This window comes from Girardinichthys multiradiatus, chromosome 20 (assembly GCF_021462225.1).
Source record: "Girardinichthys multiradiatus isolate DD_20200921_A chromosome 20, DD_fGirMul_XY1, whole genome shotgun sequence".
NCBI lineage: Eukaryota > Metazoa > Chordata > Actinopteri > Cyprinodontiformes > Goodeidae > Girardinichthys > Girardinichthys multiradiatus.
Window position 1 is genome coordinate 34230488 of NC_061812.1, and position 24716 is coordinate 34255203.

General features: G+C 37.4%; 1 protein-coding gene across 2 annotated transcripts in view; it reads left to right on the forward strand.

Annotated features, from left to right (window-relative positions):
• chchd6b (coiled-coil-helix-coiled-coil-helix domain containing 6b) overlaps positions 1-23326 on the forward strand; it is a 93176-nt gene extending 69850 nt beyond the window's left edge. For both annotated transcript variants that reach the window (XM_047346297.1, XM_047346298.1), the window contains one exon: positions 23022-23326. In XM_047346297.1, coding sequence (XP_047202253.1) covers positions 23022-23045 — 24 coding nt within the window. In that variant the 3' untranslated portion in view covers positions 23046-23326. The remainder of the gene's footprint in view (positions 1-23021) is intronic.
• Positions 23327-24716: the final 1390 nt, after the last annotated feature.

Genomic DNA, 24716 nt, shown 5'->3' on the forward strand with positions numbered 1-24716 from the left:
CTGATAAGCCTGCATTGTTACAACAATCACATTCAGGCTTAGCACCATGTAAAAGTCTTTTTTTTTCCAATGTATTATCTGCTTCTCTTTCAAGTCTCATGCAGCTGTCACTACAGATTTATTCCTTATTTTTCAGTCTTCCCTTACTTAAATGTCCCTCACTGCCTTTCATCTAACACTTTTATCACATTTAGCAGTGCATTAGTTTAGATAGCACCTTTTGTCGTGAAGTGTAGGTTTGTGTGTAAGTGTTTGCTTTATCTCAAAACAATCGTTGAACTCAGGCACAAATAGGCAATAAATCACTAATTATGGAAAGCCATTATATAGGCTCTGTCTAGTGTTTAGGGTGGTCTTTTGTGCTTTTTAAAATAAAAATATCTTAAGTGACCTTGTAAGTAAACTTTATCCATGGTATGTTACTATTGACATTATTCTATTTAAATAACCTTGAACCCCAGCTAATAAATTACTGGCACTTCTCAAGTTATGGCCTAGACAATCATGGGAAAGACTGCTGACTTGACAGATACTGCAAACCACAAGAAGCAATAGCCTAAAAACAGGCGTGTTGTATACAATCATATCAAGGGAAAGTTGTATGGAAGAAAAAGGTGTGATAAACAATATTTCATAAGTAACTTCTCTCTTACAACCTTGAAAAGATTGTAAAGGAAAGTGCATTCAAGGTGTCACATCTTTTGTATTTCGCCACATCTAAAATAGACATAAGGTCAGAAGTGTCTTATCTGGGCTGAGGGGTAAAAGGACTGGGCTGTTGCTCAGTTGTCCAAAGTCCTCTTCTCACATCATATTAAGTTTTACATTTCATTTAGAAATAATTTGCAAGAGTAAAAGTGTCTGGTTGCGCTTGAGCTGAAGGGCTCTGTGAAAGCAACCTGCAGTACCACAGACTGATTGCCTCCATGCCATGCTGCATTGATGCAGAAATTCATACAAAAAGAGGCCTGGCCAAGTGTTGAGTGCATACACTGTTCAGAATATGGACATACTTTTCATTAGGAGAAACTGGATCTTGGATTTTCATTGGTTTTAAGCCATTATCATCATAATCAACCTATATAAATACCCAAATTATCACTGTGTTGGGGTAATCTATTTTGGTCGCATATTTTGACATGCGCAGCTCAACAGGCCATTCCTGGAAGAGCTTGAAAGCTGGAAATCTGTCTGATACGAGAAGATCAGAGGATTTATTTGTCAATCGAAGACCGCGCCACAACCGGCGCAGGTGAAAACCTACAGAAGTTCTATGTCCAAGGGGAAGAGTTTCCTCCTTGTGTATGCAGTCGACTAAAGGTTCTTCATATTTTCCCCTCCTGGACGGATGACAAGTTACTGTTTTTTTTTTTTTATCTTTAATTTGATCACAGACGCGTGATCCCCCTCCCCTCCTTTTCTTCAGACCTGATCCAGCCTCAACCGATGGAGAGAAGAAATCAACTTCAAAGTAATTTTGTTCTTTTCATATTAAACCGGAAAGGTGCATTTAGAAGTCTGGGCAGGATGAGGCAGTTAAGTTGATGTAGGATCACCAGTAGTTAATCTAAGGTATTAACTTGTTGCATGCAATACTGATTGAATTATGTTATGCTGAACTGTATTTTTATTTGCTGCGCAAGCGCTGCTGAATTGTGCGTGGTTAATGTTTTGTCTGGCTGATCCCAAATCATCCAGGAGTTAGAAGTTGGACTTTTAAAAGTTTTTCATTCAAGGCAGCTGCGGTCTGGCCCTCGCCCGACCACTCTTTGTTCCAGTTTTATTGCTGGAGATTTTCCTTTGAGACCCCGCCTCAGAGTTTTATGACTTTTTGTCAAGATTTGGGGCGATCAGCTGATAATGGCTAAAGGGGCGTGGCCCCACCGTTTCATCAGCTGCGATTGAGACATCAACACGACAGGAGGATTTCTTTCCATTTAACCCAAATTACACATTTTGTCCATAAACTGCTGGTTTGATCTTCATAGACACTAAATGCATATATATATATATATATATATATATATTTCTTTTATTATTATTGTTAGGTAGTCATTGTTATTCCCTTTGTGTAGAACAGTACTTGTTAGTTAGGTGAAGGTTTTGGACCAGAATAATGGTATATCAGAATTATTTGGCTTCAATAAATCTTCATATATATAATTAAGAGAAGCGATTGTGTTTATTTCGTGCAAGAGTGATTTATCTGTCAAAACAAGGTTGAAGTTCCCCCACCTTCGGTGAAGTGGTTGAATAAACAGTGACAGTTTGTGGTTTTGGTCAATGATTTGTAATTATTAAAGAGCTTTGAGCACATAATCACAACACCAGAGGATATCTCTGATTTCTATTTGTAAGTGATGATTTTTGGTTAAGAAATTAATATTTTTCAAATTATTATTTTAAATTATAATTCTTGATGAATATTAATTAATTCTTACAACTGTGTGTAGTGAATCTATTTAATGAGTATCACTTTCTGAATTAATTTACATAAGGCCAAACGTGCATTAATGCTAGAATGACTGTCAGCAGTGGCAGAAGCGGCATGAACAGTAAAACACACTGATGGCCTAACTGCCACAATTAAAGACAAAGGTGTCCCCTCTTTAAATACAACTAAGTCACACCTCAACCCATGGGAAAGGTGATCTATATATTTTATTATCTCACTTTGGCTACAGTTATCAGATATTTTTGTAATGTTGTTCTCCATGGAATATTCCGTTAATTAATTGTGTATTTAGCTATGCGTGTACTGTGGTTTCCACTCCCATGTAGGCATCTCATTTATGCTGGAAGTGTGGAAGTCCACTGACTCATGTTTACATTTATAAGGCTGTGTCATCACTGGTAAAATCAAATTTAATTTCCTCTTAAAATAGGTCACAAGGCGTAAGGGTGCTAACCCGGCGTAAATGGGCTGCTCCAACTATTGTGCACATTATCGCAGCTCTCCATCAGACATTTCTTCTTGTTTGCGCGTGACTTTATTCAACATTTTATTGCTTCAAATGCAATAACACGGCACGTCTAGCAAAGGATGTATGTGCAGCTACAACAAAAAGTTCTAACATAAACATGTCAAAAGCTCAACCCTTTCTGGTTGACTAAACATCAGTTCAGTTATTAGCGGCATCTGTAGTAAGAATGGTCACAAACAAAAAATACATAAAGTGTACCATATTGCATTCTGGATTTTTAAGGATACTTTTTTAAACATGAAAATAGCATTATGTCATACCATAGAACTGTACTTCAGAGCCAAGGTACAATCTTCTGGTTTTGTTGTGTAAAACAGAGAAGACATCAAAAATAATTACACAATACCTATCAAAAAGGTAACCAGCACATTTAAATCGAGGCACATTAAACAGTGCCTTCTATATATCCAACCTCACTCTCATTTCATTGCACATGCGAGTGCTCTCCTTCTGCTTTGTGCAACATAAATAACCACCCGTCCGGACTCCAGGAATTGTATTGATGGAATTACTTGAATAATTCAAGTAATGATTTGAGACCTAGTTTTGGGACAAACTACCTCTTTAAATTAGAACCAACAGAATCTTTGGTGCTGTGAACATACCACTGTTAAAAAAAAAGATCCAAAGAGCTGGCTTGGAGGCTTCTTACCAGTCAGCACAGTTAAAAAAATAAAATAAGCAGGACCTCTGTGGACATGCAAACAGTAATGTTTTCCTGCCAATTAATGGATCTCTAAAAACTGTGGGAGAGAGCAGAGCCTTTGAACCTCAGTTTTCCCAAACAGGGTCTCAGTTCATCTCAGTAAATTAGAGTATGATGGACAAGTTAATTTGTTTTAGTAATTTAGGTCCAGGAGTAAATCTTTCATAATATATAGATTCATTACACACATAATATTATATTTTAACCATTTATTTAATTAACTTTGTTGATTGCGGCTTACCGTGAACGAAAATCCACAATGCACTTTCTCAGAAAATTACATGAGGTTACATCAGACCAATAAAAAGGATATCGAATACAGAAATGTACACATACTGAAAAACTATGTCTATGTACTATATATGCATGCAATACTTGGTTGAAGTTCACTTTACATGAATTACCGCATCAGTGCTGCGTGGCATGGAGGCGATCAGCCTGTGGCTCTGCTGATGGGTTAAAGAAGGTCCGGTTGCTTTAATAGCATCCTTCAGCTTATCTACCCTGTTGGCTTTAATGTTTCTCATCTTCGTTTTGCCGCTTCTCTTTATCGGTTTAGGTGAGGCCAGTTTGCTGGGCCATCAAGCTCAGTAATGCCAAGGATTTTAAAGCCGGTATTGGTACTTTTGGCAGTGTGGGCAGGTGCCAAGCCCTGCTGAAAAATGATATCAGCATATCCATCAGCTTCCTTCAGCTTGTCAGCTGAAGGAAGCATGAGGTACTCTAAACCTTTCAGGGTGGTGGCCACGCTGATTTCAGACTTGATAGAACCCAATGGACCAACACCAGCAGATGATAGAAGATACTCCCTTCACTGGCTCCCAGTCCTATTTCAGATCCAATATAAAATTATTCTGCTCACCCACAAATGCATCGGTGGCCATAGTCCATCTTATCTACTCATTCCACTCCAAACCTCCACCCGCACCCTCAGGTCATTCAGCGTCCGGCTCCTCCAGGTCCTCTTTACCAGGCTCAGAACTATTGGGGACAAAAATAAATCACAAACTGTGTATTTAAGAATGATTAATCAGTATAGAATAATCCAGTCCAAGTTTGATTAGTACACTTGAAGTTTTTGTTCTCATCTAATTCTAAGGCTGTCCTAATGTGTTTTGTGTTTTAACTAATAAAATAAAAGTTTGTTTGTAAGGAATCTCTGTTGAATAATCTAATTCTGTTTTTAACACGCTAAGTATTTACATTTTTTTCTGTTAAACAGAATCTTGAGTCTTCATTTAATAATACTCAAATTTTTTGAGATTTGCCTGTATTTCATGACTTATTGTAGCTGGATTTGTTTTTGTCGAGTAGGTGATCATATTCATTAGACGTGCTTAATTGTGTTTTTTGCAAAAGCTTTTTTACATCTTAAGGATGACCTATTTATTGCACACATAATCAGAATCAGAATCAGAAAAGCTTTATTGCCAAGTACGTTTTTGGACATACAAGGAATTTGTTTTGGCGTAGTTGGTGCAATACAGTACAAATTAAACAGTATAAACATATCTACAATATAATATAAATATATGTGCACAGTTTTAAGTGAGTGAGAGTAAATATAGAGCAGTATAAGATGCAAGAGCAATACAACAGTGCAGGTGATTATTGTGCAAGTATGGCAGTGCAAGTAAAGCAGGAGTCCAAGCTGAGCGTTAATGTAACACATAGAGTTACAGGTTACAGGTGTCCTGTCAGCAAAAAGAGGGGGGGTGTGGGTGAAATGGAGAGTGTCAGGGTGGTTTCCGGGCTTTGTTAACAAGGCTGGTGGCAGATGGGAAAAAACTGTTCTTGTGGCGTGAGGTTTTGGTCCGGATGGACCGCAGCCTCCTGCCAGAGGGGAGAGTCTCAAAGAGTCTGTGACCGGGGTGGGAGGGATCAGCCAGAGTCTTCCCTGCCCGCTTCAGGGTCCTGGAGGTGTACAGTTCCTGGAGCGACAGTAGACTGCAGCCTATCACCTTCTCAGCAGACCGAATGACACGCTGCAGCCTGCCCTTATCCTTGGCTGTAGCAGCGGCGTACCAGATGGTGATGGAGGAGGTGAGGATGGACTCAATGATGGCTGTGTAGAAGTGCACCATCATAGTCTTTGGCAGGTTGAATTTCTTCAGCTGCCGCAGGAAGAACATCCTCTGCTGGGCTTTCTTGATGAGGGAGCTGATGTTTGGCTCCCACTTGAGATCCTGGGAGATGATGGTTCCCAGGAAGCGGAACGATTCCACAGTGTCAATTGTGGAGTCACAGAGGGTGATGGGGGCAGGTGGGGCTGGGTTCTGCCTGAAGTCCACAACCATCTCCACTGTCTTTAGAGCCTGTGGGCCAAAACAAATCTACCCATGCAAAGCCTCAGGTGACAAAAACCTTTAAAATATTTTTTAAATATGCAAGAATATGCTTCATAAAATTTACCAGAGCTATTTTTCTCTTTTCTGATGGACAGCAAATAAATTACCGACTTACTTTTCAGATGAACTGGCCAAACAGAGAGAGGTCAACTTTCAATAAAACCAACAAGCTAAATAAACTAGCTGCTGTTGGGCAGAAACACCGTCTTTGATGCATTAATTTCAGCTTTGTGCAACAATAACATGACTTTTTAAGAGACCACCAAGCTTTTAGGGTGGTGAAAACCTCCCGACAGCTTAAAAGCTCTATTCTTCTTCTGCTGTTATCTCCTTGTGTTTTATGGATTTTCTAAAGCACATTTGCTCTTCTTTGTGATAAAGGGGGAACATTGTATTTTTCTGACAAATTAAATTATTGTCTGCAGTTGATACATTACAGCATATTTTTTTAATTACAGCTCACTGTTTTCTTGAATATAGTTAATCTTTTTTTTTCTTCTGCATGTAGTGACACGATGGTCTTCTAAAGCCCTTTCTTTACATTTGGTTGGCTGTATTTTCTGGTTGTTTTGACCTCAGTTTTTTTTTCTCTGTGCTTACAGCTATGATGGGCTTCATGTAAGCTCTACCATATATCTTTTAGTGTCTATCAGACTGTTTGTCAATCATTCTGCCAGTTAAACCAGCAGCCAACTTATCTTTTTTTCCTTCTAAAGTTTTGATCTTAACATCACTAGAATATCTATCTCCCTCTTTCTGGCTGCCTTTTGAAGTCTCCCCACTTCACTATCTGCAGTGGGGCAGCTTTTCTTACATGTCACTCAAAAGTTGTTTTATGTTTTATAATTCATGCTTGCACACACATCCACATTTTTCACACACTCTTCCCTTTACCATCTGTTAAAGGCAGTTCAGGGTATGGCCTTTCGCCCACTCTCAGTTATCAGTTCCCCTGTCCATCTTCTGGTATGGTCTCTGTTTGGACCGTTGTCTTGCATATGGTTCTTTTGTATTTGTAAACTGGTGTGAATTATATAGACTAGATTAATGTAAGCACACTAAGGCCCTCTGTTTTAGAGTTTGTGGGTTCAGTCACTCTTGGATCAAATATTTAAATCTATATTTTGACACTATGGACATTTCAAGCAAACATATGTAATTATATGTCCAAAAGCTACTTGTAATGTATTTAGGTATTGTTTAAATATTGCACCCCACACATGTAAACATTCACAATGTTTTTATTTTAGGCTTTGCTCATACCAAGCAGATTTCTATAGCTCAGTGCAAATGTAGCCATATACCCATTATGTCCCCATTAAGATGTTGTGTTTTATGCTGACATTTTCCTGTGCTTACAGTGGCTTACAAATATCCAACTCTTTGAACTTTCTCACATTTTTGTAAAGTTGTCAAAATTCAATGTACCTTAATGATATTTCATATGAGAGATCAATATTAACTAGTGCAAGAAAAATGATTTTTAGTTTGCAGATTTTTATGTTTTTTGTATTCAGCCCTCCTTATTTAATACGCTGTAAAAGCACATTTTCCTTGCAGTTACAACTGTAAGTCTTTTGGGGGTAAGCCTATGTTTCTACCAATTTTTGCACACCCAATGTTTTTATTTATTTATCATTATTCTTGCAGAAAAGCCCTAGCTCTGTCAGACCGAACGGATAGCACTTTTGAATTTCACTTTGGAAGTTTTGTCACAGGTTCTAAATTTAATTTTTAGATTTGGGCAGAGCTGATTTGGCTTTGATCTATAACACTTTGTTGTATATCTAGCTTTATGTTTTGGCTCGTTGTTCTGCTGAAAGGTGATCCTCTGCCCCCAGCCATAACTCTTTTGAAACCTCTGACCTCTATTCATGTCAAATTTGTATAACATAATTAGGGATGGACAATTATTGTTCATCATTTTTGGTTGAAAAGGCATTATATTAAGAAATGTGATTTAGTGTGATAACTATAAACTCCAATAATGTTTGCAAATCCCTGAAACGGAGCACATGTTTGGGACTGATATTTTTTCTAAACTGTTTTTTCAATTGTTGGTTTCATGCAAGCATCAATAAACATTAATGTACTTAAAAAAATTGTGAACACAATAATTGTTCATTGTTTAGCAGTACAATTGCACCACTTGCAACAAATGTAACGTGTATCGGATAATGGTTAGGTTTTATTTTTAGAGTAACTTTTGCTTGTAGAGCTCATTTATAGCCAAAAGGGTGGAGATTAATTTTTAAATACTTTTTTGTTTTCACAATTATCATTATTGCAATAAATATCTTAAAATGACAGGATAAAATTGCAGGACCTTATAATGTGAATGAAGGGATCTAAGAAGGTCTGAAGTGGTGTGATTTATACCAGAACTATGATCTAAAACATTCTGCGGTCACTTGTCCCACTCCACAATGTTGTCAGACTGCTGTGCAGGCCATCTACAGAATGCCAATAATTTTACTGTGCTTCTGAATACCGTCAGCAGAGGCTAACTATTTAAAAGAAAACACTTCTACCACCCCTCACACAGTACTTGACCTCTCTGAACCTGTGGGCTCCTGCTGGAGATATTTGTTTTTATGCTTGCCCCTGAGATATCAGGTGAAGTACCACTCAGTTTCAGGCTTGATTACTGAGGTTTGGCGAGCATAGCAGCAGAAGGATTGTGTAACCACCAATATGCTGTTGTTTTTAGACCTAATCAAAATGTTGTCCCCCTGTGGCTTTTAAATGAAGTACCTGGTTAAAATCAGTACCCATCTCAATATTTTGCTATCCAGTAAACTACCAGCTAAAATAGTGATTTAAATCAGCAGTGCTTAGAAACATTGTGTGCAACTAATTACTGAGGCAATTAGATAGGGAAGCTACAGCAATGGCAGAGATTTAATAGTTGATGAATATGAAATCATTAAAATACAGTAACAGTGAAATGTATTCCTTATGTGTAGAATGCTATTTATGCATAATGGAGTTTTTAACGAAAATTCAACATGGAAGACTCAGTCTGGTTATTCCTCTATAGCGCTCCAATCAGAGATGGGTCCGCTCTTCTCCTCGTCCAATCATCTCCCAAGACATTGTATTTAAAGACCTTCATCATGGAAGACACTGCTCGTTGCTGAGTTTCAACCCTCCTCCTCCCCTTTCTCAGCCATCTGGCTCCCATTCCTTACAAACTTCTTCAGGTCACTCTACCACCAGGATCGGATTCCCGGGGGGGAAGACGTACCTAATCCTAATCCTAAAATGGCCTTTCTAGCTCACGTCATCCTCAGACTACACGTCCTCCTCCAGGGTCTGAGCGCCAAATAGATAATTTTCATTAATAAACCTGCTAATCATTATCTCGTTGTTTCTCCCTTTTTTGAGGCTTTCCAGGTTAAATTAATGGTGGCACATAAAGAGTAGCAGAAAGCAGGCTAAATTATTCCTGGCATATTTTTTTTCAAAATTGTCAAGTTTTAAACATTTGGGTGGGGAATCTTTTATGAGCTGAAGTAAATTTAAAATGTATTGACAGATTACAGTTCTTTAGAAGAACATTAATTAAATTACCATTTATTTTCCTGCTTAAAAAATGTATATATAAAGTTGGAGATGTATGAAGAAATTGGCTGGAAAATGGTTACAAATGTCAACTTGACTGGCCCTGACTGGTACCCTCTAAAATGAACTGCCCCTATGTGCTACCTGTTTGCAGTAAGAAAAGCACTCTTCGGGTATGGAAATTGTTACTGATATAGGAAGATTCAAAGTTAGCTTCTTTCAGTATCAGAGAGTTGTTGAATGAAATCAGTGGAAGCACAACAATGTAAGATGTTATTTTAAAGGAAGTGTATACATAGGCAAGTTGAAATATGTCTGTGGTTTGTGGCTGCAAGAGAGACCAAGACTTTCAGGAGATAACTGGAAGGCTGAACAGAGTGCAGCAAATGTTCTCTATTTTATCCTTCTGAGTGTTCAGAATCCATGCTGGATTGTGAAATATTTGTAGACTTTTATAAATTTGTAGACTTTTATACATTTTTGATGTAATACAAAAGTCTACAATTTCAAGGGAATATGCACAGGGACTGCTACTTTAGTCATTTTAATTAGCACCAATTCACTACTTAATTTCCCTTTGGGATTAATAAAGTTTTTTTTAGTTGAATTGAATTTGAATAGCTAATTCAGTTCAATTAAAATACAAAAAAACCTAGCCCCAAAGAAGATAGATTTGTAGTACCATGAACTATTAAAGTGTTGTTCGGGGACTCATTATAGATGGTGATGGCTGTGGGTAAAAAGGATCTCCTTAGTAGTCTTTGTTGCAGCTGATCTGAATAAGCCTCTGACTAAAAACACTTTTGTTGAATCACAGTCTTGTAAAGAAGTGATATAATTCGCAAATGAGTTGAAGAAGTCAGCTCTGTCATAATTTTGTTTTATTTTAAAATGCTGTTTTACAGTGAATGCTCTCACAACCACAGCGTGAAATTGCCTCTGTGCATAAAAAATAATTAATGACCCCTCGCGGAAGGCTAGACAACATTTTCTATTCTCATCATAGTTCATGAACAGATATCGGAACCAACAAAGATTGGGAATCCACAGGTCAGGCCCAAACCAACAAAACCGAAATCAGCCACAAAATCTTTAATGATTCATATCAATTTAAAATTGACCTTTAACTGAAGGCTACATTTATAAAAGTTCTGCACTTTTAAAGGTAAACAAAACAATATTGAACGGGTTTATAGTTAAAGAAAAGTATCACTCTGGTAACCCTATTAAGTTTAGCTATGCCACTGTGATCATTAATGTTGGCAAGAAGGAATGCATTGTGGTCTTAAATGTGTGTGAAACTTCTTTGATCAAATCCCGTTTTGAGCCTCTGTCAGGGGTTTAGTTTTTGAAGACAAACAATTTAAAGAAATGCTGCTGGTGTATGTGGGTGGCAGGGAAAGAAACACAGGTTTGGACTGCGTGGGTTTGTGGATAAATCCTGCTGTGTTTGAGTTGCATTTCTCTCTTCTCTTCCTCTTATTCTCACCTCCATTAGTTGTGCCATGTGGTGTTTGTGTGTTTGTGTGTGCCAGTATCTATGCATCTTGTCTATCTGTGAAGTACCATTCTGCCTGCTTTCAAACATTTCTGTTGACATTTTCTCTAACAGCTACATTTAACTCAAATTAACTTTTTTTTTGTTCAAAAGCAGTGTATTGCCAGTAGCATCTTAAGTAGGTCTCAAGTGACATTGGATCTCTAAGTACAGGTTTACTCCATTTGCTGCAGAAAAACAAAAAACACTCAGGAGTTTAAGTAGCTGAAAACATATCTTCCTGCCACAACAAATTACAGCCAAAGACAGAAAGTGGGCATTCTATTTAGACCAGTTAATATTTTGTTCGGGTAAAAAAGGTAATTAATAGGAGATGTAGAAATTATGCCAATTCCATCAGAAAAGAGAGAAAGGGAAGAATGAGTCTTTGTAGCTGGGATAAAAGAGGAAAATCTCCATCAGTGGAGGAATGGATGGAGGCTGATGAAAGAAAGGCAACTAAAGGGAGGGAGGTTCTTGGATGCCTTTGAATGTGTAAGCTTTAAACTATGAGGGGAAAATAGAGAAGGAATAGGTGGACGATAGAAGGAATGTAAATATGATTAATAAGAAAATATTCTGGGATGACTGGGAACGATGGATTATGGCAGAAATGTCTTTACCTCGTCAGGTAAATTTGCTGACCAGATATCAATAATAACCAAAACACATTTGTTATTACAGTCTTTGTTTTAAGATAAGCTATGTTAAATTAAATACAATGTGATATTAAAAGTCTGTTTATTTTTCCTTACATATTTAAAATAACATAAAAGTTTTATTTTATTCTGACACCCTCCACACTTGAACTTGTTCTGGATAAGTATATGCTTCCCTGCATCACTGCCCATATATGGTAGGGGTGAGTGTTTACCATCAGACTCACATACAGTAAGAAAATGGGCCATTTTTAAAATTTATATCCTCGTCCAAAACTCATGTTTTTATTTTATATGTTTTTGTTTATCTGTATGTTTTTTGTGGTGGAAAAAATATGTGGGAGAACACCTTGAAAGGGTAAAAAAAAAAAAAAGCAGCACCTCCTTCAGGCACAATGGCTATAGAATTAGCATTTTCACACCTTGTTAAATTTTCAGTTCTTTAAAATTGTTTAATAGCCATTAAAAAACAAAAATTAAACCGGTTTTACTTGGGCCAAAATAATCAACAAAACTGCATTTTCTAGGGTGCGGCGCTGATGGTGTAGGGGTTAAGCGCTGACCATATGTAGAGGCTACAATCCTTGAAGCGGCTGTCCCGGGTTCGAGTTCCAGAACAGGCGACATTTGCCGAATGTCTCCCCCTCTCTCTACCCCTCTTTCCTGTCTGCCTACTGTCAAAAAATAAAGGCCACTAGTGCCGAAAAAATATCTTTAAAAAAAAAAATGTGCATTTTCTAGCTGGAAAGGAAGTGAGGACACCCTACCTCCTATTAGCAGCTTTGGCTACAAGCGCTTCATTGAGGCTCTTTTTATAGACATCTATCAGTCTCTGACATCACTCTAAGGAACATTTGCCCGCTCCTCACTTTGAGTTGTGAGATATTTGAAAGGGTTTCTTGCATGTACAGTCTGTTTTATGCCACCTCACAGCATCTCAGTTAAATCAAGATCTAAGCTTTGACTCAACGAAGGGATTTCCATGTCTTCCATGATGGTGAGCTGACTGGGTCCTGCTGCCTCCCAAACTACGACAGTTAGAACTCCATGCTTCCCAGTTGCTATGATGATCCTTTCTTGGAATGCTGTATTTGATTTAAGCAAAATATGTCCTCTGTTCTCTCGTGTCCAAATAATTCATTTTTAGACTCATCTGTCTGAAAAACTTTATTCTAGAATCCTTGTCTGTGTCCTCATTCTCCCTGACAAACTTTTGTCCCGTCTTCATATTTTTTGTCTTAGGGCAAATGTGTCCTTCCACTCTTCCCAAGAAAGTTAAACTTTTGCAGTCGCTTTCTAAATGTACCGCCATGTACTTTCATATCAACAGTTGCAGGAGCCTGCTGATGACATTTTAGGGGTTTTGGAGGCTTCTTTTAGCATTTTGTGGTCTGTTTCCAAGGTGAACCTGCTTGGATGCCCAGAGTTGTTTGCAGTTGCAGTTGGATAAATTGTCTTCCACTTGTAGACAATTTTCTGTACAGCGGGAAGGTTGTTTTCAGATTCTTTTGAGACCTCTATAAATTCCTTACCTCATAAGTTGCTACAGTTTTCTGTTTGAAGGCCTCAGACAGCTTTTAGATCTCAACATGGTGTTTACTTTCTCTTTACCAATCAGGAGAACAACGGGCAAACATCCTTCAGAATACTGAATATGGAGGTTCTAACCATGTCCACTCGATTAATTAATACCACTATTTTTATTGGAATTAATTATGGGGGTGTCTTCAGCTATTCTTCAGCGGAAGTTGCATTGTTTACTAAATTTAAAAGTTTAAATATGTTAGAAAAACACATGGGCTTTCACATGATGTCCTAATGTTTTTCACATGTATGTAGTTGCCTGTTTAGAAATCAGAAAAAAAATAAGAAAACACTTCAATTTCTCATTTGTCTTTACCAGTGATTTTGTTTTTGTTCTAGTCAACATGGAAATAAACTCTACTCATCTCTACTTTTTTTTAAACACAAATCAATAAATTTTCATTTTATTATTCTTTTTTTGTTTTAATGAAATAACCACATATATTTCATTACTGGTTTCTGATGATTTTTTAAATTTCTCTTAGCAACTTATTTATTATTTGATTATTTAAACATTCATACTTGTATGATCACAAAAAAGAAAAACAACTCATATTTCAATTTAATATTTTGTATTTTAAAATAAAATTCTAATAACCACTAAGTTTTTTGTTTTTCATTTCTGGTTTCTGATGATAAAATCCAATCGACAAAACATGCATGGACCCAGAACAACCATAGTGCAAATAAAAGAGAAATGATATAAAGAAAGTAGACTTTGTAACTACTTTGAGAGCGACAAAAATTAAAGGCTGAGAATAATAATTGCTTATAAGTTGTAAAAAACGAAAAAATGAAATAAAACAAATGTGTTGTTTCATAAAGCTATCAATAAAAGCAGGTGGTGAGCCCCACTGTGAGCCTTGGACTGCCTGCTTACTCTGATCTGATAAAACAACCACTCTATTCATCTGCCTGCTCCTCCACACACAGACTAAATTGTATGTCATATAATAGTTCTGTCGTTAATATTTTTATACTATGAGCATGCTTCTCTTCACTCATTAAAGCTCCCCAGTAATTGCTGCAAAAACATTTTCACACCCCTCTGCTGGTTATTTTAATAAAGTTATGCACATTTGTTTGCTCACATATTTCTCTTTATATGAGTCGCTCTTTACTTCCTACCATTCCTCCTCTGCATTATATCCATCATCTCCAAGGCGACCACCACATGATGGCTCAGGCCTCATAAAGATTAGCTGTCCTCTCATGTCTCCTCTTTCTATTGTCCAACAGTCGTTCTCTCTGTCGAATCCTTATACCGGTCCATCAGCATCTAGCCATATGCATTATCCCTTCAGCTCCTCTTCACTGATCTAGATCTCCAACATGGGATTGATTCCTTCCTGCCCGCCTTTGGCTGCTGTGTGTCTTACTTCATTTGCTTAAGGGTAATGTGTTCAGGTAAATTGGGGCAAATGAGAATTGTTGGTTCTTTTACTCTGTTATTAAATCTGTCACCTTAAACAGTAACAATACTGTTAAAGTACTGTTAAAGTTCACTTGACTGCTTTGTTATGACCCATTTCAATGTTTGGATTCTTGTTTGCTTTAGATACAAAAGGGCAGATTGTACAAAAGCAGAATGATTGGCTTTGGATTGCACTGTTCAGGGCCTTCCTGCCTTAACATATTGACATCATGTGCAACACTATTTTTAAACGGACAATAAATTATGGCTCAAATTAACTGGATTTTGGCTGATGTCCATATAGCGCTAACATGCTTTTTTTTGGAAGAACACATACAAACTTTTGTGTAAACATTTTCTTAATCCAGTAACTAAATCTTAATAAAAGTAATACAAAACTTGTGGAAAAAAGCATGAAAGTGTATGTGTTCAGTTTGATGCATTTATTTTGCTGTGAAAAAAAATCTGAGTTTTCAGTATTTGCTCTTCCAATCATTAGTCAGAGTATATTAAAAGAAATTTAGCCGATTTCATTCTCTGGCCAATTGATTGATGCATCTCCTATTTGAATCTTAAAGCACAGCACATGTGACACCAAATGTCATTGTCAATATTGGAAAATCCTTATCACCAGCAATCAGTGATGTGCACCAGAAATAACTGTAGCCATAATAAAAACAAGCCAATGTCTGTCAGCAGATTGACCTTATCAACATGACTTGAAGTTGCTGCATCATCCTTTTGCTGCCCCTAAAAACATCTTTTAATGCAGCTTTTAAAAGTTCTGTGCACATAACTAACCAGCTGACAGTCTGACTAATGCTGTCATAACTGCATATTCAGTAAATGGCTTCCAGCAGAGCAAAGGGCTGGGGTACTGATGGTTGCTGCAGTTTCTACAAGTAAAATATGAGGCAAATCTTTTAGTCATCAGGCTTCTCTCCTGTGGAACCAGCTCCCAGTTTTAGTCGGTGAGGCAGACGCCCTGTCTACATTTAAGGCTAAGCTTAAAACTTTCCTTTTTGATAAAGCTTATAGTTAAAGTGGCTTAGGTTATACTGAGCTATCTTGGTAGTTTTGCTGCTATAGGTTTAGACTGCTGGAGGATGTGCTGACCGCATTTCCCAACGTTGCTACATTCTCCTACTACTCTCCAATTTTGCATTATTTGCTGTTATTTCAGCATTTAACTTTATTTTCTTTGTTTTTTCATCTTCATAGAAACCACAACTGGCCTGATTTTATTTTGTAACTGTGATATCTTCCAGGAGGGGGCATTGGCTGAGCTACTGCTGTCAATAACTTCACGTTCTCCTTCTATAGATAATACACTTGGCCCCATCTCTTTAACCTGTCTTTCTCCTAGACAAAGCAATTTGGTGAACATCTGTGACTACTAACTCTATGGGCTGCCTTTCATCCTATAAACTTTAAAAGTGGCTCTACTGCCATTAATACTTTACTTTTTCTTTAACATAGAAAATATTCCAGGATCAGCCCTTCTGTGTTTCTTTTTTGTTTGTGGTTGCTCTGTCTTCTCAAAGCCCTAGTCGGTCAGGGCAGATGGTCGCTCACACTGAGCCTGGTTCTGCCGAAGGTTTCTTGCTGTTAAAAGGAGTCTTGCTTTCCGCTGTTGCTACATGCATGCTCAACTGTCCACTTTCGCAACATAGTGGTCTAGGAGGAGTGAATGCTGCAAGTCAGTGACTCAAAGCATTCTGCTGGGTTTCTTTTTACCATTTTTTTAACCATTTTAAATAATGAACTGAAGTTGACTGCATTGTTTGATAACTGGAATGAATTTGGAATGTATGTAATTGACTTTGAATCTGTCAGTGTGATTGGAATAAATTGCCTTTTCCTTGGTAAAGTGCTTTGAGACTAGTTGTTGTGAATTGGTGCTACATAAGAAATACGAACTCAATTTAAATAAATGGCTATGTGTTTATAAAGCAGTTACAGTCCTTGCCACTATGAGTTCTGATCAGTCCTGGTATCTGTCTCTGTCCCTCCTGAGAGGAGCTAAGAGCTTAGTGCTGTTAGCAAGGTGCAAAGAAGACACTTATTGATTCTTTGCTTGTCTATTATTTTTATTTTTCACAGGCAAAACTGAGTGAGGCCAGTGTGTTTGTGAAACAGAGCTTCTTTATATTTGCTGTAGATATTTTGTGTGTGTGTCTGGTGTGTTTGCAGACCGTTAGCTTATAGCTGTGGAAGTGTAAACATTCCCAGCATGTCCATGCTGTAGACTGTGGCTTTTACGCTGCTGACAGTTAGGTCTGTTCCTCGGCCTACAAACACAACATCTGTCACTAAAACATCATCCATCTATACTTCAAACTGCTTGCTAATTGGATGGAAGCTGGCAGGTGGGAGAAAACGCATTCCTCTGTGTCTGTATGTGTTTTTGGGGAAAAATCTGAGAGATACAGTATATTATTGTAATATTTTAGTCCTGAAGTAAAGTTGTGAGGTCTAAGCTTTCTTTTTAACCAATGGAATCAAAATATGTTTTACAGTTCATGTAAATGATTTCATAAAACAATATAAATAGGCAACAGACAGGACTCGGTACGAGATTCAAGTTAATGAGGTACCAATAGGGTGATCACCCGGACCCATCCACAGTGTAAATGAATGATGGACAGGAACCATGAGACTGTGATTGAAAAACAGGCTTATTCCACCAAAGATTGATTTTTGAATTCTTCTCCAGTAAAAGCATTAGTTTAATGTTTAAACATGAATGTAAGAGTAACATGTGTCTAACAAACTTTCTTTCTTTCTTTCTTGCGGGCTTGTAGAGTTCAGTTAATCATGTGGAGAGAAAACTTGTTCTCTTGCCTCATAAACTAAACACTTTACTTTTAACAACGTAATTCTTATTCACGAGTGTTATATCAGCATACAGCATAGTCTTTGGTTCTTTCTATGTGCAGGGTTGGCAGAGTCCATTGCATCAAAAAGACAGGAGATAGCAGTGGCAAATAGGGTCTGACTGTCACTGTACACATCAGTGTACAGGCTCAAACCTCTTAGATTGTGAGGGGAAAACACAGAGTCATTAAAGCCAATTCACAAATTCTACGGAATTGCACTGTGGATTACAGTGGATCCTGTTTTTCTTAAATCCTGCATTTATATATTAGCTGATTAATTTGTCATGCTATCTGCTTGTAGCTTGCAGTCAAATAACTAAGAGGCTCGTCACTTTTACATTGACAACTGTATTTTTATAACCATGGTACCTAGATAAAAGTGAAAATGAAAGTTTGTGTTTTCAACGACCAGCAAATATTTCCAAACAGCTGAATTTGTATTTCTTGTAGTGAAACATGCCAGCCCAACCAGCATTGGGCAGCAACAAGTGGGGGATGGGGTAGCGCTGCATCACATGCACCATAAAACCAGAGAAAACCCTAAGCACCTTCTCTGGCCTCTCATTTAAATTACTTTTAACTCTAGAATAGATATAATAAAAATGTTTAGCAGTTTTGAAACCACCACCTTTTAAAAACTCTATGCATTGATACCTGTAACAAGCCCATGCTTAAGACCAATACATACTCCGCAAGAACAGATAAATTTGTTACTGAACAAGCACAAAAGTCTTTCTGGCCAGGAAACTTCTTACCTCAGAAAAACTCAAGTACAGAACTCCTAGAACGTCTTGCAGCACATCCACTTCATATTTTGGGACACCGAAAAAGAAAAAGGTTTTGTACAGAATAAGAACGAGCTTCAAAAACTCAAATCTGAGCTGCAAAAACAGATTGATGTCATTTTGTTCTTGCACCCCTGAGAAAGAGATCAAATTTCCCCATTCTTGCAGAGCATGCATCAGCCTTTAATGAGGACACGAGAAGTAACGTTTTGATTTCGACACCAAAGAGATATGTGTTCAAGATATCAATAATCCTGCACTGCATTTGTATTAAAATGCTAATGCTGTCGCTTGGTGTATCTAAGCAGCAGTTGGAATTCAGCACAGACCTTGAGGTGAAATGTTGGGCTGCCCGCCGCTCTTAAGGTGTTTTGCACAAAAAAAGCTTTCTGTGTTCTTAAATTATCCAAGTGTGGATGGCAACAGTCCAAATTTGGACATGGAGCACTGAATTGTGCTGTCTGCACCGTGGGTGTGGAGTGGGGGTTGCCAGGGGTCAATTTGAAATTCAGGTGCTACTTCATACAATATGCATTAAGCATAATATGTGGAAGTGCTGCAACACTGACGTATACTCTCCCACCCCTTCCATGCACACATACTTTGTTTTTTGTGCATAAATTCCTGCATACATTAGCAGCCACCTTCACACACAGTGAGAGTGTTTATGCACACAGGCACACTAACACTGTCTTCCTTTATGTCTCGAGACATGAATGGAACAGTAAAGTTAAAGCTCCTTGTCACATTTGCCACTCATCTCCAATTCAAAGACACAGCCTGCGATGCCCTCGGTTGCACTTGGCAAGTGAACAGCTAACCTACCCGCCAGCGTATCTGCCTGCCAGCTTGGCTCAGAGGCTGTTAGCATGCCAACTACCCCACCCAGCAGCCACAAGCTAATGCTTCACTAACCTCGTGTCGCCCTGTGTCTCTTCCTCCGACTAGGTGTTTGTTCATGTATTGACACATGGGGAGTTTAGCTGCACTGTGTTGCATAGTAAAAAGGCAGTCGGTAAGTATTTCTCTTCATCTACATACAAACACTTAATATTCTTATGTCAATTAAAAATGCTATGTCACAGAGAAGCAACCACAATGCTGCTTTAGTTAATCTCTTCATTTAGTCTCTTAGTTTTGTTCCAAAAATAAAGCCTCAAGTAATATTGAAGCATGTGAGTCCCTCTTATGCACTTAATTGGGCAACTGTTAATTGCTTGAGCTCTACACCGTCAACATTATTCTGTGTGCCCATGGATTAGTTTGTTGGGATGAGCTACACCATCTGGTACTAAAAGAATCCAATATTACATCAACCAGGATGTCTTCTAAGCGTTGAGAATAATCCTATACGACAATTATTTTTTAGGCCTCTGCCTTCTCTTGTATTTTCTTGTATATTCACTAATAGGCTCATTATCTAGCAAGAGAAGTTTCCATACTGTTCTGTTTCTGAGACTATCACTGGTTCAAGTATACAGACAGTGCTAAAAAGGGTACAAAGACAAAAGAAATTAAGTCAGTAACTGATTCTTATTGCTATTTTATTGCACACATTTTTATGTTTTTACAAATACAATGAAAGTCTTCTGAATCCTAAACTATGCTTCTGAGAATCAATGTACAATCTGGCTCCAGTAATATTTATTTCACCAAATGGAGCCAACGTCTTAAAGCAACTAGATGGTGCTTTGGAAGAAATACCAAATTTTGTTGAGAAATGAGCTGTTTTACAATATTACTTGCTTACAGTGATCATATAAGGTTGTTTCCCTTCAGTGGACCCAATGCAGTTCCTGCACTATTAAATAATTAACTTTAAGTATTCATATAGACTTAGCCTACATAGAATGCAAAGGAAGATTTGACTAATATAGAAAGTTGGCAAAAGTATCCACAAGAAATAAGACAATATTGAAATTTGCCTCATTACATAGTTGGTAACCTTGGTAACCTAGGAAATCACAGTCTTTTTAATCATTTCAGCTGGATGGGTAATAAAGCATTTAGCATGTTGATCAGTGCTTAGAAAGCAAGAAGAAACATTTTGGTTTCAAAATTGAATTTTTAAATGTGACAAAGTTATTAAACAAAAACATAGATTAGTGGGTAGGGATGGTATGGGTAGTATCATCTGGGCAATAGGTTTTAAGACATCTATTGGAATATATACTTACTGTAAATGGTGTTTTGAAGCAGCCTGTTTGAGAACTGGTAAGTTGATGTTTTAGAGAAATATTTGTCTTTTAAGGCTAATATTTTGCCTTAAAATAGGGTAAATCTAATCTGTTTAGCTATAAATTTGATAGACTTTTGATAACAGTAAGTTTTATCATCACTTTATTATAACCTTCATAAATACCACAAAAGTTTTTATAAAATTTTCGATCTATGTCTTCCATCTCTTAGTGAGACAATGTAGACCCACAGTTATTAGAGTGAACCTTCTCTGAAGGCTCCAGTTATTTCCTTAGATTGTATTAATACTGTTGGAGCTGTGCAGCAGTGCACCCCAGAAATAATAGGTCAAGCCAGAATTTATGAAGTGTAAAGCTGTTGTACCAATAAACCACTTCAGACCTTCCCTGCAGCTTGTGAGTCACTGAATTAAAACATAAAGTGGGTTTTTCCTTATCCTTTTAAAGCTGTCCTCTTTTCTAAAGGTTGTTTAAAACCAGTTGCTTTAGCTGCAGGCCAGAGACATAAAAGGACACACCAGACACCTCATAGACTCAGTATCATCTGTTCACATGAATGTGTACAGTCTACATCATGTAACTTTACATCTTTCTGTCTATTTTGATTGAAGAAGGCTTAAAGAGGTTTATGTTTTAACTATTCAATACATATGATTTCATTGGTCAATAAAACGTTTTTTTTTTATTCTGACATTTTGGGTTATTTTGCTTGTAAGTCACCATCCAGGCATGTGGAAAAATAATCAGTGATCTATTCATCTGCATCCATGTTACTTTTATTTTGCTACCTTTTGTTGGAAATATTATATTTATATTTATAATATTATAAAATAGGCACACACTTAATTTGAGAGTAATTTGCATATTCCAAAAAAAAATACTAAAGCTAAAAGATGAACAAAATATCTAAATGTCTTTACTTACTTTAAGCTTTTACCTGTGTTCATACCAGTAACTTTAATTCGATTCAGTTCAGTTTATTTAAACTGCGCCAAATCACAACACATCGTCTCAAGGCACTTTACAAAGTCAATTCAGTCAAATCAAACAGATCTCAAGTGCGGTACATACATTCCAATTAATCCTAACTATCAAACAGTGCAGACAGATTCAGTTTATTATCCAAATTGGGTAAAACGTTTTTCTATCTAAGGAAATCCAGCAGATTGCATCCAGTCAGTGACTTGCAGCATTCCCTCCTCCCAGATGAGCATGTAGAAACAGTGGACAGTCACTGGCGTTGACTTTGCAGCAATCCCTCATACTGAGCATGCATGTAGCGACAGTAGAGAGGAAAACTCTGCGCTAATACAGTTTAAAGTCATACACTGTCTTTATGAATCAAAAGATAAGTTTGCCAGAATATGTCCAAATATTAACCCCACCTGCGACAGATGCAACCAGGCTCTGACAATTACATATCATGTGTTATGGTCTTGCTCAAAGCTCGCTGAGTTCTGGAAAATTTTCTTTAAAATGTTATCTCAGGTATTTAATTATAATATCCAGCCTTCCCCATATATGCCATATTTGGTATTACTTCATGCCCAGATAATGTGAATAATCCTCCAACATACCTACACCATGTCGCCTTCTCCTCCCTGCTGGCTAGACAGGTTATTCTTTTTAAATGGAAAGACACAAAATCTCCAACCTATAGTCATTGGATAAGAGATGTGATGCAAAATATAATAGTGGAAAAAATCTGATCCAACATGAATGGCTCTACTGATAAATTTCAATAAAATATGGAACCCATTTATTCATTATGTGAATATGTTGGGAATGTGAATACAGGCTGTAGTTATGAAAGTCACTTCTTAGGCACTGTTGTCTATGCTGAAATATAATAGGATGCCTAAGGGTTTGTTTTTTGTCTAAGTCATGTGAGTCTTTATTGTCATGTATGATTATACAAACTATAATTGTCAAAATGTAATTTGTTTGATGTTTGTTTGTTTGAACCTCAACATAAATAGTTTAAAATAATAATAAAGCTGTGAAAACTGATTTCATTTTTTTATCCTGTGTATTGTTAGCTTTTCTCTCTCTTTAAAGAAAGTCCTGTCTAATGATCCATTTCTCCAGGGTGAAAACAATAACCTTCTACATTGAAAGAAAGTTTGAACAGTTAGAAAGCTAATAGTGTTTTTTTTATATATATATATTTTGGCACCGTGCCGAATGGAGCCCAAGCTTCTGTGTCTATGTATGAGGGACCGGATTTTTCCTCGTGCATCCTGGTTCCTGTTAGTTTCCCCTTTGCTTCCAGTAATGCAAATTCATAATTTGACAGTTTCTCTTCTTGTTTGCCCTCCCCCTTCCTCTTCCTCTTCCCTCTGCTTCTGTTTTGTTTGTTCCAGAGCACTTTGACAAATCATGGCTGAGAAATGCAAGAATACCTGGAATAAGAGGAGCATTGACGAACCGAAGAAATAAATTCATATCAAATCCGTCGATTTTTTTGTCTTTTTTCTTTTTTTTTTTTTCTGTAACTCAGCTTTGCTTATCTATCCATACATTTGTTTGGCCACCATTATGTATTAACTCCCATTTCTTTCACATTTCCAATTTTTCTTGTTTCGTTTTCTGAATCTTATATGTGTTGATTTAATTCAAAGTTGTGCCAGAGCTTCTTCTGCAAGAATAAATTCTCATAATCCGGTGATGAGTTGTGTTTCTTTGTGTCGGCTGTTTGTGTGCCTGTGAGCGAGACGTGAGGCGGATGACTGTCTCTTGCCACAGCAGACTAATAATTCTTCCACAAGTGAAAATGGGGTCATGTGTACCTCTGACAGCTGTGGGGGTCCAGAGGCCTGATTTTGTGCCGTACTTGTGGTTTCATTAAGTGAGAAGAAGGGAGAGAAGAGTGAAGGAAATGAGGGATTAATGAAGTAGGGAGACAGGTGAAGAGCAAATTAATGTGTTTGTGTCAGTGTGAGTCTTCACCTTTCCTTTATACTGCAACATTTTGTCTTCTGCTGTTTACTACGTACATTTCTAAATTTGAAGAAAGTCAAAAAATATCAGTTAAAGAAAAGGTTAGGTCTATAGTTAGGTTCTTCCACAATAAACTTTCATATCCATGTCATAAACCTTGCTTTGTGCAAAACAGTCATGTTGGAACAGGATAGGGTCAATCTGAAAATCATTCCTACAAAGTTAGTGACATGAAATTGTCCAAAATGCATTGGTACGCTGAAACGTTAAGAGTTGAGGTGCCGAGGCCAACCTAAAAGGGAGCCCCACACCATAACCACCTCTGCATCAAACTTTACACTTGACTTATTTCAATCAGGCAAGTTCAGTTCTCCTGGCAACTGACAAACCCGGACTCATCCAGTGGATTAGCAAACCAAGAATGAAGATTCATCACTCTGGAAAACATGTCTACACTGTTCTAGAGTACAGTGGTGATACGTGTTGCATCACTCCAGCACTTTGTATTTCACTTGGTGACGTAAGCTTTGGATGCAGCTGATTGGCCATTGAAACCCGTGCACTCTGTATGCACTGTTCTTGAGCTAATCTGAATGCAGCTTTTCTATTCTAATACTTCTGTTGACTTGAAATTAACACCAGATGTCAGAAACAATCCAAGTAATCCACACATACAAAGGAATCAAAGCAAATTGGGTCATAAACAAAGTTATTGGTAGGAAATTGGAATAACACAGGGAATAAGTATTGAATACACATAGAAATGTAAAACCCTATTCTTTGTACAAATGCTGTTCTAGGTAATAACTTCAAAATGTTTCATGGTCATATGCATTGCACAGGTGTTATTTATACCTTTTCTTATGCACAGAATTGAAATCTTCAAATCTTGAAGGCCATGGGAGTCCTTTGTATGCACCTTGATGTTACAAGGTCAGGTGATTGACTGGGCCATTCTAGCAGTTTTACCTTCATTCTCTAAAACCGAGTAAGTTTCCTCGGCTTTGTGTTTGAGACAGTTATTTTGCTTGGAAATCCACACTTGTTTTGTCTTTAGATTCTTTTAGAAAATGTCTCAGCACATCTCTATTCATCCTTTCTTCGGTTATATGAAATCT